The 16,232-nt window shown below is 40.7% G+C and overlaps 1 protein-coding gene across 1 annotated transcript in view; it reads right to left on the bottom strand.

Annotated features, from left to right (window-relative positions):
- The window catches only part of ELP4 (elongator acetyltransferase complex subunit 4), a 635,326-nt gene extending 619,419 nt beyond the window's left edge, over positions 1-15,907 (bottom strand). The window contains exon 1 of the mRNA XM_053689320.1: positions 15,815-15,907. Within this exon, the coding sequence (XP_053545295.1) occupies positions 15,815-15,907 (93 nt within the window). The remainder of the gene's footprint in view (positions 1-15,814) is intronic.
- Between the last annotated feature and the right edge of the window lie 325 nt (positions 15,908-16,232).

Below are 16,232 nucleotides of genomic sequence, written 5' to 3'. Positions count from 1 at the left end.
TGTGTACAAAGCTACTCATACAAGCAAAATTGGCCTTTGCTGTGTTTCTTGTTACTACACAATGATTCTAATCTGTGCTGGCAAAACAAAGAATGCGAGAATACAGTACAAGTGGCTGCAAATTTTCATAGTTAGAAAAAGTGTAAATTGCTGATAAACCTGAACTATCATAAAAGAAAAATCCATGACGAAACCTTAGCAAAGGGCAGTAAAACTTAAAATACAAAGCGAGAAAGTTGTTTTGCACATCTAGGATAAAGCACAGAAAATTTAGATAATTTTACTTGGAGGGACCTACTAGCATTCTACTAGTGCCCCCAAGGTAATCCCAGGGGCAATTCCATGAGTAACGGAATCACCTTTTTATAGTTAAAAACTACATGCATTACACTATTTCCAACACTGATGTAAATAAATCATCATAATCCAATAGCTCACAAAGAAGCCTATCTAAAATACTATCATAAGATGATCCCCTTTGAAAACTGGTAACCAAATAACCAGTCCTGAGATATAATATTACAATTGTTCATAAAAAAAATCGATAAACTCAGCTTCCAGAATTACCTCTAGGTTTGAATAAAATTATTATATAATGGTGATATATTTGGGAGATTCTTGTACATAATTTTGGTAAAAGTTGACAACTTGTTTAACCCGGTACATATCCTATAATATAAAAGGCCAAGTGTGCTTGTCCGAAGCTGTCATGTGCAGTAGAGACAGCGCAAGGAAAAAAAACACACCTGACATTACACAAACTAACTGTCCTGATCTGCTGTCCGAAGGGAGTGGACGGGCCGGGCAAAGTGTGTGTGACGGGGGTGTGGAAGGGGCGTGACAGGGTAGAGTGGGCGTGACGGGGCGTGGTCTGTAGTGAGTGCGCAAAAGAGGGGGGAGACAGAGCAAAAGAGAGGGGCAAGAGAAAGCAAGAGATGGGCAAGAGAAAGCAAGAGAGGGGGGAGAAAGAGCACAAAAGAGAGGGGGAGAAAGAGCACAAAAGAGAGGGGGCAGAAAGAGCACAAAAGAGAGGGGGCAGAAAGAGCACAAAAGAGAGGGGGCAGAAAGAGCACAAAAGAGAGGGGGCAGAAAGAGCACAAAAGAGAGGGGGCAGAAAGAACACAAAAGAGAGGGGGCAGAAAGAACACAAAAGAGAGGGGGCAGAAAGAACACAAAAGAGAGGGGGCAGAAAGAGCACAAAAGAGAGGGGGCAGAAAGAGCACAAAAGAGAGGGGGCAGAAAGAGCACAAAAGAGAGGGGGGAGAAAGAGCACAAAAGAGAGGGGGGAGAAAGAGCACAAAAGAGAGGGGGCAGAAAGAGCACAAAAGAGAGGGGGCAGAAAGAGCACAAAAGAGAGGGGGGAGAAAGAGCACAAAAGAGAGGGGGCAGAAAGAGCACAAAAGAGAGGGGGCAGAAAGAGAACAGAAGAGAGGGAGAGAAAGAGAACAAAAACACAATTTATGCTTACCTGATAAATGTATTTCTCTTGTGGAGTATCCAGTCCACGGATCATCCATTACTTGTGGGATATTCTCATTCCCAACAGGAAGTTGCAAGAGGACACCCACAGCAGAGCTGTTATATAGCTCCTCCCCTAACTGCCATATCCAGTCATTCGACCGAAAACAAGCCGAGAAAGGAGAAACCATAGGGTGCAGTGGTGACTGTAGTTTAAATTTAAAAATTACCTGCCTTAAAATGACAGGGCGGGCCGTGGACTGGATACACCACAAGAGAAATAAATTTATCAGGTAAGCATAAATTGTGTTTTCTCTTGTAAGGTGTATCCAGTCCACGGATCATCCATTACTTGTGGGATACCAATACCAAAGCTAAAGTACACGGATGAAGGGAGGGACAAGGCAGGTACTTAAACGGAAGGTACCACTGCCTGTAAAACCTTTCTCCCAAAAATAGCCTCCGAAGAAGCAAAAGTATCAAATTTGTAGAATTTTGAAAAAGTATGAAGCGAAGACTAAGTCGCCGCCTTGCAAATCTGTTCAACAGAAGCCTCATTTTTAAAGGCCCAAGTGGAAGCCACAGCTCTAGTAGAATGAGCTGTAATCCTTTCAGGAGGCTGCTGTCCAGCAGTCTCATAGGCTAAGCGGATTATGCTTCTTAGCCAAAAAGAAAGAGAGGTTGCCGAAGCCTTTTGACCTCTCCTCTGTCCAGAGTAGACAACAAACAAAGCAGATGTTTGATGAAAATCTTTAGTAGCTTGTAAGTAAAACTTTAAAGCACGAACCACGTCCAGATTGTGTAATAGACGTTCCTTCTTTGAAGAAGGATTAGGACACAAGGATGGAACAACAATCTCTTGATTGATATTCTTGTTAGATACCACCTTAGGAAAAAAAAACAGCTTTGGTACGCAGGACTACCTTATCCGTATGGAAAATCAGATAAGGAGAATCACATTGTAAGGCAGATAACTCTGAGACTCTACGAGCCGAGGAAATAGCTACCAAAAAAAGAACTTTTCAAGATAAAAGTTTGATATCTATGGAATGAAGAGGTTCAAACGGAACTCGTTGAAGAACCTTAAGAACCAAATTTAAACTCCATGGCGGAGCAACAGGTTTAAACACAAGCTTGATTCTAACTAAAGCCTGACAAAATGCCTGAATGTCTGGAACATCTGCCAGACGCTTGTGTAAAAGAATAGACAGAGCAGAAATCTGTCCCTATAAGGAACTAGCTGACAATCCTTTTTTCCAAACCTTCTTGGAGAAAGGATAATATCCTGGGAATCCTGACCTTACTCCATGAGTAACCCTTGGATTCACACCAATAAAGATATTTACGCCATATCTTATGATAAATTTTCCTGGTGACAGGCTTTCGTGCCTGTATTAAGGTATCAATGACTGACTCGGAGAAGCCACGCTTTGATAAAATCAAGCGTTCAATCTCCAGGCAGTCAGTCTCAGAGAAATTAGATTTGGATGGTTGAAAGGACCCTGAAGTAGAAGGTCCTGTCTCAGAGGCAGAGTCCATGGTGGAAAGGATGACATGTCCACTAGATCTGCATACCAGGTCCTGCGTGGCCACGCAGGCACTATCAAAATCACTGATGCTCTCTCCTGCTTGATCTTGGCAATCAGTTGAGGGAGCAGAGGAAACGGTGGAAACACATAAGCCAGGTTGAAAGACCAGGGCGCTGCTAGAGCATCTATCAGCGTCGCCTTGGGATCCCTGGACCTGGATCCGTAACAAGGAAGCTTGGCGTTCTGACGAGACGCCATGAAATCCAGTTCTGGTTTGCCCCAACGATGAATCAATTGTGCAAACACCTCCGGATGGAGTTCCCACTCCCCCAGATGAAAAGTCTGACGACTTAGAAAATCTGCCTCCTAGTTCTCTACACCTGGGATATGGATAGCTGATAGGTGGCAAGAGTGAATCTCTGCCCAGCGAATTATTTTTGAAACTTCTAAGATCGCTAGGGAACTTCTTGTTCCCCCTTGATGGTTGATGTAAGCCACAGTCGTGATGTTGTCGGACTGAAATCTGATGAACCTCAGAGTTGCTAACTGAGGCCAAGCCTGAAGAGCATTGAATATCACTCTCAGTTCCAGAATATTTATTGGAAGGAGTGTCTCCTCCTGAGTCCACAATCCCTGAGCTTTCAGGGAGTTCCAGACTGCACCCCAACCTAGAAGGCTGGCATCTGTTGTTACAATTGTCCAATCTGGCCTGCGAAAGGTCATACCTTTGGACAGATGGACCCGAGATAGCCACCAGAGAAGAGAATCCCTGGTCTCTTGATCCAGATTTAGTAGAGGGGACAAATATGTGTAATCCCCGTTCCACTGACTGAGCATGCATAGTTGCAGCGGTCTGAGATGTAAGCGTGCAAACGGCACTATGTCCATTGCCGCTACCATTAAGCCGATTACTTCCATACACTGAGCCACCGAAGGGCGCAGAATGGAATGAAGAACACGGCAGGAATTTAGAAGCTTTGATAACCTGGACTCTGTCAGGTAAATTTTCATTTCTACAGAATCTATCAGAGTCCCTAGGAAGGAAACTCTTGTGAGTGTGGATAGAGAACTCTTTTCCTCGTTCACTTTCCACCCATGCAACCTCAGAAATGCCAGTACTACGTCCGTATGAGACTTGGCAATTTGGAAGTTTGACGCCTGTATCAGAATATCGTCTAAATAACGGGCCACTGCTATGCCCCGCAGCCTTAGGACCGCCAGAAGCGACCCAAGAACCTTCATAAAAATTCTTGGGGCTGTAGCTAATCCAAAGGGAAGAGCTACAAACTGGTAATGCCTGTCTAGAAAGGCAAACCTGAGAAACCGATGATGATCTTTGTGTATCGGAATGTGAAGATAAGCATCCTTTAAATCCACTGTAGTCATATATTGACCCTCCTGGATCATAGGTAGGATGGTACGAATAGTTTCCATCTTGAATGATGAGGAATTTGTTTAAGATCTTTAGATCCAAAATTGGTCTGAAGGTTCCCTCTTTTTTGGGAACCACAAACAGATTTGAGTAAAAACCCTGTCCCTGTTCCTCCTTTGGAACTGGATGGATCACTCCCATAACTAGGAGGTCTCGTACACAGTGTAAGAATGCCTCTCTCTTTATCTGGTTTGCAGATAATTGTGAAAGGTGAAATCTCCCTTTTGGTGGGGGAAGATTTGAAGTCCAGAAGATATCCCTGGGATATCATTTCTAACGCCCAGGGATCCTGGACATCTCTTGCCCACACCTGGGCGAAGAGTGAAAGTCTGCCCCCTACTAGATCCATTATCGGATAGGGGGCCGTTCCTTCATGCTGTCTTAGAGGCAGCAGCAGGCTTTTTGGCCTGCTTACCTTTGTTCCAGGTCTGGTTTGATATCCAGACCGTCTTGGACTGAGCAAAAGTTCCCTCTTGTTTTGCATTAGAGGAAGTTGATGCCGCACCTGCCTTGAAGTTTCGAAAGGCACGAAAATTAGACTGTTTGGCCCTTGATTTGGAGGAAGGGCATGACCTTTTCCTCCAGTGATATCAGCAATAATCTCCTTCAAACCAGGCCCGAATAGGGTCTGCCCCTTGAAGGGAATGTTAAGTAGCTTAGATTTTGAAGTCACGTCAGCTGACCATGATTTAAGCCATAGCGCCCTGCACGCCTGTATAGCAAAACCAGAATTCTTAGCCGTTAGTTTAGTCAAATGAACAATGGCATCAGAAACAAAAGAATTGACTAGCTTAAGTGCTCTAAGCTTGCCAAGTATGTCATCCAATGGAGTCGCTACCTGTAAAGCCTCTTCCAGACACTCAAACCAGAACGCCGCAGCAGCAGTGACAGGAGCAATGCATGCAAGGGGCTGTAGGATAAAACCTTGTTGAATAAACATTTTCTTAAGGTAACCTTCTAATTTTGTATCCATTGGGTCTAAAAAAGCACAACTGTCCTCGACAGGGATAGTAGTACGCTTTGCTAGAGTAGAAACTGCTCCCTCCACCTTAGGGACTGTCTGCCATAAGTCCCGTGTGGTGGCGTCTATTGGAAACATTTTTCTAAAAATAGGAGGGGGAGAGAACGGCACACCTGGTCTATCCCATTCCTTATTAATAATTTCTGTAAACCTTTTAGGTATTGGAAAAACATCAGTACACACCGGCACTGCATAGTATTTATCCAGTCTACACAATTTCTCTGGCACTGCAATTGTATCACAGTCATTCAGAGCAGCTAAAACCTCCCTGAGTAACACACGGAGGTGTTCAAGCTTATATTTAAATGTAGAAATATCAGAATCAGGTATCTTTCCTGAGTCAGAAACATCACCCACAGACTGAAGCTCTCCTTCCTCAGCTTCTGCATATTGTGAGGCAGTATCAGACATGGTTCTTAAAGCGTCAGTATGCTCTGCATTTCGTCTAACCCCAGAGCTATCTCGCTTACCTCTAAATTCAGGTAGTCTGGCTAATACCGCTGACAGTGTATTATTCCTGACTGCCGCCATGTCTTGTAAAGTAATCGCTATGGGCGCCCTAGATGTACTTGGCGCCATTTGAGCGTGAGTCTCTTGAGCGGGAGTCAAAGGATCTGACACGTGGGGAGAGTTAGTCGGCATAACTTCCCCCTCGTCAGATTCCTCTGGTGATAAATTTTTTAAAGACAGAATATGATCTTTATTGCTTAAAGTGAAATCAGTACATTTGGTACACATTCTAAGAGGGGGTTCCACCATGGCTTTTAAACATAATGAACAAGGAGTTTCCTCTATGTCAGACATGTTTGTACAGACTAGCAATGAGACTAGCAAGCTTGGAAAACACTTTAAATCAAGTTAACAAGCAAATATAAAAAAACGGTACTGTGCCTTTAAGAGAAACAAATTGTCAAAATTTGAAAAACAGTGAAAAAAGGCAGTAAATCAAACGTAATTTTTACAGTGTATGTAATAAGCTAACAGAGCATTGCACCCACTTGCAAATGGATGATTAACCCCTTAGTTCAAAAAAAGGATCAAAAAAACGATATAGACGTTTTTTAACAGTCACAACAAACTGCCACAGCTCTGCTGTGGCCCTACCTTCCCCAATAAACGACTTTGGAAAGCCTTTGAGCCCTATAGCATTCAGTGGACTTCTGAGGGAAGCTGGATGTCTCAGTCTGTAATTTTAACTGCACAAAAAAGCGCTAAAATAGGCCCCTCCCACTCATACTACAACAGTGGAAAGCCTCAGGAAACAGTTTCTAGGCAAAATTTAAGCCAGCCATGTGGAAAAAACTAGGCCCCAATAAAGTTTTATCACCAAAGCATATATAAAAACGATTAAACATGCCAGCAAACGTTTTATATTGCAATTTTATAAGGGTATTACCCCTGAGAGTAAGCATGATACAAGTCGCTATTAAATCACTGTATTCAGGCTTAACTTACATTAATCCGGTATCAGCAGCATTTTCTAGCATTTCCATTTCTGGAAAAAATTGTAACTGCACATACCTCATAGCAGAGTAACCTGCACACCATTCTCCCGCTGAAGTTACCTCTCTCCTCAGACATATGTGAGAACAGCAATGGATCTTAGTTACAACCTGCTAAGATCATAGAAAACTCAGGCAGATTCTTCTTCTATTTACTGCCTGGGATAAAATAGTACAACTATATTTCACCACTCTCTCTTACTACCTCCATGCTTGTTGAGAGTTGCAAGAGAATGACTGGATATGGCAGTTAGGGGAGGAGCTATATAACAGCTCTGCTGTGGGTGTCCTCTTGCAACTTCCTGTTGGGAATGAGAATATCCCACAAGTAATGGATGATCCGTGGACTGGATACACCTTACAAGAGAAAGAGAGATGAGGCAGAAAGAACACAAAAGAGAGGGGGCAGAAAGAACACAAAAAAATGAGGGAGAGAAAACACAAAAGAGAGGAGGCAGAAAGAGCACAAAAGAGAGGAGGCAGAAAGAACACAAAAGAGAGGGGGAGAAAGAACACAAAAGAGAGGGGGCAGAAAGAACACAAAAGAGAGGGGGCAGAAAGAACACAAAAGAGAGGGGGCAGAAAGAACACAAAAGAGAGGGGGCAGAAAGAACACAAAAGAGAGGGGGCAGAAAGAACACAAAAGAGAGGGGACAGAAAGAACACAAAAGAGAGGAGGCAGAAAGAACACAAAAGAGAGGGGGCAGAAAGAACACAAAAGAGAGGGGGGAGAAAGAGCACAAAAGAGAGGGGGGAGAAAGAGCACAAAAGAGAGGGGGGAGAAAGAGCACAAAAGAGAGGGGGGAGAAAGAGCACAAAAAAGAGGGGGCAGAAAGAACACAAAAGAGAGGGGGCAGAAAGAACACAAAAGAGAGGGGGCAGAAAGAACACAAAAGAGAGGGGGCAGAAAGAACACAAAAGAGAGGGGGCAGAAAGAACACAAAAGAGAGGGGGCAGAAAGAACACAAAAGAGAGGGGGCAGAAAGAGCACAAAAGAGAGGGAGAGAAAGAGCACAAAAGAGAGAGGGGAGAAAGAGCACAACATAGAGGGGGGAGAAAGAGCACAAAAGAGAGGGGGGAGAAAAAGCACAAAAGAGAGGGGGAGAAAGAGCACAAAAGAGAGTGAGGAGAGAGAGTGCACAAAAGAGAGGGGGGGAGAAAGCACAAAAGAGAGGGGGTATCACGCCGCATCGCTCTAGCCGTTGCTAGGGGCGCAGCACCTGCTTCCCTGCTCGTTGTCAAGGGCTGTGTTGGCTCCTGTTGCGTGCGGCGGTGACGTCATCGCCGCACACTCCTCTCACTGTGAAGCCGGTCAGGATCTCCGGTGACGCGAATCCTGCACCTATGTAAGTTGCTCACTTTCTACCTATCACTACCCAAGTATAGGTGCTACTTTGTGTGCTTCTGGGTGTCTTTGTTATTATTTTCTGGATTTCCATTACGTTATTGAACTCTGCCTATCTGACTACTCTGCTTGCTTAACCCCTAACGTACTGGATTGCCTCACTGTTGATGAACCCAGCCTGTCTGACTACTCTACTTGCTTAAAGGGACAGTCAAGTATAAATTAAACTTTCATTATTCAGATAGGACTTTTGATTTTAATCGACTTTCCAATTTACTTTTATCATCAAATTTGCTTTTTTCTCTTGGTATTCTTAGTTTAAACTAAACATAGGTAGGCTCATATGCTAATTTCTAAGCCTTTGAGGGCTGCCTCTTATCACATGCTTTTTAAATCTCTTTTCAACACGAAGAGACAGAAAGTACACGTGGGCCACATAGATAACACTGTGTTCAGGCACAGAAAGTTATTTAAGATCTAGCACAATACAATGCTAAATTTAAGACAATAGATAATAAACAGTCACAGTCATGTGATCAGGGGGCTGGAAGAAGGTTCCTAGATACAAGGTAATCACAAAGGTAAAAAGTATATTAATATAACTGTGTTGGTTATGCAAAACTGGGGAATGAGTAATAAAGGGATTATCTATCTTTTAAAACAATAACAATTCTATGGTTGACTGTCACTTTAACCCCTAAGGTACTGGATTTCCTCACTATTATAATGGACTCTGGAGGAGGACAGAGAGGGAGAGCACAAAAAAGAGGGGGACAGAGAAAGAGAGAAAGCATAAAAGAGAGGGGAACAGAAAGAAAGAGCACAAAAGAGAGGGAGACAGAGAGAGAGAGCAAGGGGTGGGACCGCTGTACTGCAAAAAATGTCCCGTGTACAAGGGCTTTAGGACTAGTGTTTTAATAAATAAACGGAAATACCATGCTGTGTTCACGGAATCACTCAGTCAATATCAGTAAAGAATTATATTGAAAATAAATTGGTAAAGTAGAATACATTTACTTCTGTTTTACAGTGCATTATAGAACACATTTATAAACAGTGCTTACATGGAGCTGGACTTGGATCATTTGAAAAAGAAAACTTAGCTTTAACATAAAATATAAATTAAGATAATAAGAACTATAAAGCAATACAAACTACAAACAATACAAAATAAGAAAGGTAGTAATCAAGCAGACATATTCATACTTGATATGTAGATTTACTCAGCTTCTGGAACAGGACAACTAAGTGATAACACTGTCTGTTATCAGTATCGGGGTGCTGCAACATCTTCAGTACAGTACTTGTGAATAATACACACAATTAATTAGATAGTATATAGAATTATCACTAAACATTTATTCCTACTCACAGCTAATACTACTAGCGCTCCCCACCCCCACCACATACACCTTGCGTTTTATCTTCCCAACATCTGCCCTCTCTTGCTGGAAAAATAAACGTACTTCCTGCAGTATTGTGCTTGCTAAGGCATAAAACTTCAATTTCTAATTCATCGACTGTAAGTACCTGAGCTACAAACTTCTTTACAGACTGTTTGTCTGCATACTCAATCAAAATAAAATCACTAGGATTATTATTACTTTTTCGGTTGTTGTACATCCAAAGGTTCATTGTGTATGTCCATAAATAAGTGTATTTTTGTATCCAGTGATGAGGAATATGGCTTATATTCTACAATACCTCTTGCTACTGTCTTAAAGGGACAGTCAACACAAAAAATGTTATTGTTTAAAAAGATAGATAACAGATTTACTATCCATTCCCCAGCTTTGCACAACCAACATTGTTTTATTAATATACTTTATAACATTTCAACCTCAAAATTTCTGCCTGTTTCTAAGCCACTAAAGACAGCCTCTTATCATATGCTTTTGTATTAGCTTTTCACAACAGGGGAGTACTAGCTCATGTGAGCCATATAGATAACATTGTACACAACACTAATTGGCTTAAATGCAAGTCATAAGATAATAAATACAAAGTAATGTGATCAGGGGGCTATCAGAAGAGGATTAGATACAAGGTAATCACAGAGGTAAAAAGTATATTAAGAAAACCATGTTGGCTGTGCAAAACTGGGGAATGGGTAATAAAGGTATTAACTATCTTTTTAAACAATAACAATTTTTGAGTTGACTGTCCCTTTAACATAATGTGTTTGATGTGCTTCTGGCAAAGAAGATACTCCTTCCCATCTTTCATTTAACACGGTTTTCATCAATCTGCTCCTTACTGACAAACATGATTTTAATATTCTGAATGTTTTTGGAGGCAACTTGATAAAACTCTTTGGCGCTATTAATTACAGTTTCTCCAAGGCAAGTTCTCTATACAGTTCTTTAGACTGTGCCGCCAATTCCATTAACCACACCCTTTCAATGACTTGTGGCAAGCATAAATCCGACTCCGAATAGAGCTGAAGTCAATGAAGGGACGCCTACTTCCGCATTCGACAAAATACGGTCACATCTAGAAATGAGTCTGCACAAACAGCAGATCTCTGTATCTTATCTTACACTCTCTCCACACAAAGGTAGTACTCAGGTATTTAAACATTCATTCTAGGTGTGGTTGCAACGAGCTAAAACAGCAATTTAAAAAAACTGCAAAAACACGTTTTGGATTTATTTAAGGGACACATTCTATTTTATTCCTGCTAATAGAACGTGTTTTTGTTTGTTTGTTTTTGTTGCTTGTAAATAAAAATACAACAGTAATATGCTTTATTGATAAAGTGCCAACATATTCTACACACATTATAGGTTAAAATAAATATATTTTAAAAACCAAAAGATACATTGTCATACTAACAAAAGGAAATGGTAGTTCCCTCTTGTCTGTTGATACTTTGCAATGGTTAAAAACAAGCAACAGTGCAATATTAATATTCTCTAATACACAGTATCTTCCTTTTACACTTTATGCCCCTTTCAGAAGGCGCTAAAATAATTTTGGCCCTGACTTTTCCCAATTGATAGAGCGGGTCTGTCATTATGTTGTTTTTGCAATATGCGAACAATTTATGTAACAACATCTTGTACTACTGGATTAGAAGTATGATTTGTAGTTATAATACTAACTCACATAATATCTTACTCCTAATGTTTGAAATGCATAATACAAATTTGTTTTTTTCTCATAAACCTTTAAAAAAAATTGCTGAGATATTGTCCAAAGAGTAATGGCACGGATTCAATAAATAGATGCTTATCTAATGGTGAAATCGTCTTGAGATGACATAAAATTTATGAAAGAATTCCTGAAACAGACTATGTAAATTGTATTTCACTTTAATGCAGTTACAGTCTTAAAGATAAAATGCATTCATTTCCCAGGTGTGTTGTGGTAAACGTAAAGAAATTCATTGTCCTTCCAGTAACACCTGCACCATATTGTGAGCAGAAATATCTTTGTTTATCTTTTACACAAAGCAGAAGATCTGTAGTCACAAATGATCGTTACCACTGATCCTAGCTAAGCACTCACCCAACTCTGAAAGCTGGCCATTGTTTGAAGTTTCTTCTCTGCTCTAGTCAGGGGACACACCTGTTGGCTGTCACTTTGCACAGTTCCATCTTTGCTTAAAATCTTGTCATTTGCTTGTTTCAAAAAATCTCAAGAGGGAGTTAACTATTTCACACTAGTCACTTTTAATGTTGCCAGCCAAGAGAGATCCAACCGCCATTCCCAAAGCACAATAACTCTTCTTCTTCAATAAGCACAAATCAATTTAAATTTTACAACCACAGCTGAGATGTGACTACTCATCCACATGTAGTGATTTAATTTTGCAGTTGTATTTTAAATAATTATCTTTATTATCATTATACCTTATTATTAGTAACAACAACAATAATTTTAACAAATGATAATAATAAATAATCCTAATGATAAATTAAAACCCTATGAAGAGTCACGTAACAATAAGCAATATATCTTACAGGGCAGATTTATCAAATTGCAAATGCCCCTATTGGTCTGAGGCTCACTCATGCAAGTCTGCAACCGATATTTATGAAGCAGCGATCTACACAGTACAGGCCATCCCAGGTGATTAACGGTGATGTTGCATAAGTGTCTGCTCTTGCAATGATAAATAAAGGCATCAACAGTTGTGATCCCAGGCGGATAGGTTCACTTCCTTCTAACCTTGTCCGTCCAGAGAATAATAAATCTGCGCCATAGATGTCCTGTGTAGTCTAATCTTTTTGAGAGGACTCATACTAAGATGCATTATCATAGCTTTTTAATTTTTAAAAAAATATATATCTGCAGTTTTATTTGTACATTTATCAATATATATTTATATACACTGTGTGCAGAATTATTAGGCAAATGAGTATTTTGACCACATCATCCTCTTTATGCATGGTGTCTTACTCCAAGCTGTATAGTCTCGAAAGCCTACTACCAATTAAGCATATTAGGTGATGTGCATCTCTGTAATGAGAAGGGGTGTGGTCTAATGACATCAACACCCTATATCAGGTGTGCATAATTATTAGGCAACTTCCTTTCCTTTGGCAAAATGGGTCAAAAGAAGGACTTGACAGGCTCAGAAAAGTAAAAAATAGTGAGATATCTTGCAGAGGGATGCAGCACTCTTAAAATTGCAAAGCTTCTGAAGCGTGATCATCAAACAATCAAGCGTTTCATTCAAAATAGTCAACAGGGTCGAAAGAAGCGTGTGGAAAAACCAAGGCGCAAAATAACTGCCCATGAACTGAGAAAAGTCAAGCGTGCAGCTGCCAAGATGCCACTTGCCACCAGTTTGGCCATATTTCAGAGCTGCAACATCACTGGAGTGCCCAAAAGCACAAGGTGTGCAATACTCAGAGACATGGCCAAGCTAAGAAAGGCTGAAAGACGACCACGACTGAACAAGACACACAAGCTGAAACGTCAAGACTGGGCCAAGAAATATCTCAAGACTGATTTTTCTAAGGTTTTATGGACTGATGAAATGAGAGTGAGTCTTGATGGGCCAGATGGATGGGCCCGTGGCTGGATTGGTAAAGGGCAGAGAGCTCCAGTCCGACTCAGACGCTAGCAAGGTGGAGGTAGAGTACTGGTTTGGGCTGGTATCATCAAAGATGAGCTTGTGGGGCTTTTTCGGGTTGAGGATGGAGTCAAGCTCAACTCCCAGTCCTACTGCCAGTTTCTGGAAGACACCTTCTTCAAGCAGTGGTACAGGAAGAAGTCTGCATCCTTCAAGAAAAACATGATTTTCATGCAGGACAATGCTCCATCACACGCGTCCAAGTACTCCACAGCGTGGCTGGCAAGAAAGGGTATAAAAGAAGAAAATCTAATGACACGGCCTCCTTGTTCACCTGATCTGAACCCCATTGAGAACCTGTGGTCCATCATCAAATGTGAGATTTACAAGGAGGGAAAACAGTACACCTCTCTGAATAGTGTCTGGGAGGCTGTGGTTGCTGCTGCACGCAATGTTGATGGTGAACAGATCAAAACACTGACAGAATCCATGAATGGCAGGCTTTTGAGTGTCCTTGCAAAGAAAGGTGGCTATATTGGTCACTGATTTGTTTTTGTTTTGTTTTTGAATGTCAGAAATGTATTTTTGTGAATGTTGAGATGCTATATTGGTTTCACTGGTAAAAATAAATAATTGAAATGGGTATATATTTGTTTTTTGTTAAGTTGCCTAATAATTATGCACAGTAATAGTCACCTGCACACACAGATATCCCCCTAAAATAGCTATAACTAAAAACAAACTAAAAACTATTTCCAAAACTATTCAGCTTTGATATTAATGAGTTTTTTGGGTTCATTGAGAACATGGTTGTTGTTCAATAATAAAATTAATCCTCAAAAATACAACTTGCCTAATAATTCTGCACTCCCTGTATAGTCTAGAAAAAAACACCCTAAGTGCTAGGGGGCGCATCTGAATAACAATAAAATCTATTATAATATTCTAATTCACAAAGGTAACCGTCACAAATTTAGAACTAAAGTCAAATAATTCTTATGAACAATTCATATGTTCCACCAAAAATACTCTTCTTAGGTTAAAAGATTCCACTTCCGCTGAAAAACAGAAAGCGCCTCCTAGTGCAATACTGTAATATGCAGCTCCAATCAATTTCAGTGCATAAACATATGTACTCAAAAACCCGGCAGCACTACATTGTGCTGATTCACACAGTCTGGGAACTTTCCGTATCTCAGCTCACTGACTCAGTAGAGGTAATCACCCACAGCAGCTGTCGGTTCAGGATACACAGGCTCCAGGTAGAGGTAATCACCCACAGTGGCTACTGGTTCAGGATACACAGGAACCAGTCGTGACTCAGATAAAAACTTTTATTATAAATTAAAAACACATAAAGGAAACAACAAAGTTACCCTCTGTGATAAAACAAAACTGCAACACGTTTCTCAGCAGTAACCTTACAGCTAAGAAACGTACAACATTCTGTCTGAAGTCAAATAGTTGCATGTGGTGTATGGTGGCGCAGGTCTTTAGGAGTCCTGGGTAAATATATTGCTACTATTAGAAGTGCTGTGAATACAAATCAGCAATAGTGTAGAACACACCAATTGGAAAATACTCACAGGGAGCAATTGCTCAGCATTCAGAATCAGTTTTTTATTTTCATAAAAGAAAATCAAGTTCTCCTTTTTAATTTGTAATTAGCAATAAAAACAGCTTGAATATCCTTTTATTAAAAAAGAAAGCAAAACTACTCAAAACGTTATAAAAACGTCTTTCTCAAGAGCAATCAACAGTAACATAAAGGGATATATCGCTTGACCATTATACATCCAATACATACATATATTGTGACAGTTCCGCCATTGTCACTCCAGACACCATATTAAATGCTACTGTTTCAGGGCATTAAATAAAATATATTATTACATAATATCACATATAATATATACTAATTTACAATATAATATTACATTACTAATGTAAATTTTGAGAGGGGTCTGGACCCCAACTCATTTACTTCCCATTAAGTTACATTATATAACTGGGTTTATTTTACAACTGTTCCTTCAGGTACAGTACCCTGACATAAACTGAGGGCTACCTGTATATATTTTAAAGTAGACAGCCCAAAGTACTGTTCTAGAAACATTTTGGTATATTTCATGCCACTATTTGGATGCCAGAAAAAAATCATACAAAATAAATTGTTACATTTTTTTCAAACTTTGGGTTTCTCACTGAAATTATTTACATACAATGACTACACACTACAATGGTTATAAACGTTTCTCTGGGGGCCCCTTTGTTCAGAAATAGGGAGACATGCATGGTTTTGCCTTTGGTTTTTGGCAATAAGAAGGGCGCTAACCCCGCACCTACCTCACCTCCACCGCTGGGCCGATCCACCAACTCCCTCCTTCACTCCCACTCAGCACAAACATTCATTGTTACAGAGTGTGACACAGATAGGGTCACTCTCTGTAATGATGTATAATATGGCTTCATATGGTAAGGGTGCGCGATAAGTGCTCCCTTACCATATGAATGGAGATGCCTTCTGCCCCCTCGTTGTGACTCCTGCTGTCTAAACTGACAGTGGGGACTGAAACAGGTGCCTCTACGTTGGACATAGGTACTACATCAACACAGTGCACTGGGCAAAGTACTGTGTGATGCAGTACCTACATTTAAATAGTGCAAGGGGTTAAAGGGTGTTCCTGCAACATGTTTGAATACAGTTAACTCTTATCTGCTGTTTACCGAGTACACTTGTCCTTTAACCCTCACAAAGGGGTTAAATACTTTGGTAAATTCATGTTCTGGCTCTGCATTGCAACTGCTAAGCAGCAAAACGCAGGTGACAGTAAGGGTGGTGGCATGCACTTCCCAATGACCAGCAGTTTCCTTGCGGCTCAAGGGACCTTATTTATAACACAAAGAAAAAGCAGCCCTTAA

The sequence above is a fragment of the Bombina bombina genome, chromosome 7 (assembly GCF_027579735.1).
Source record: "Bombina bombina isolate aBomBom1 chromosome 7, aBomBom1.pri, whole genome shotgun sequence".
Lineage (NCBI taxonomy): Eukaryota > Metazoa > Chordata > Amphibia > Anura > Bombinatoridae > Bombina > Bombina bombina.
The sequence above is the reverse complement of the archived record's forward strand: the minus strand, read 5'-3'. Positions and strand labels throughout refer to the sequence as shown.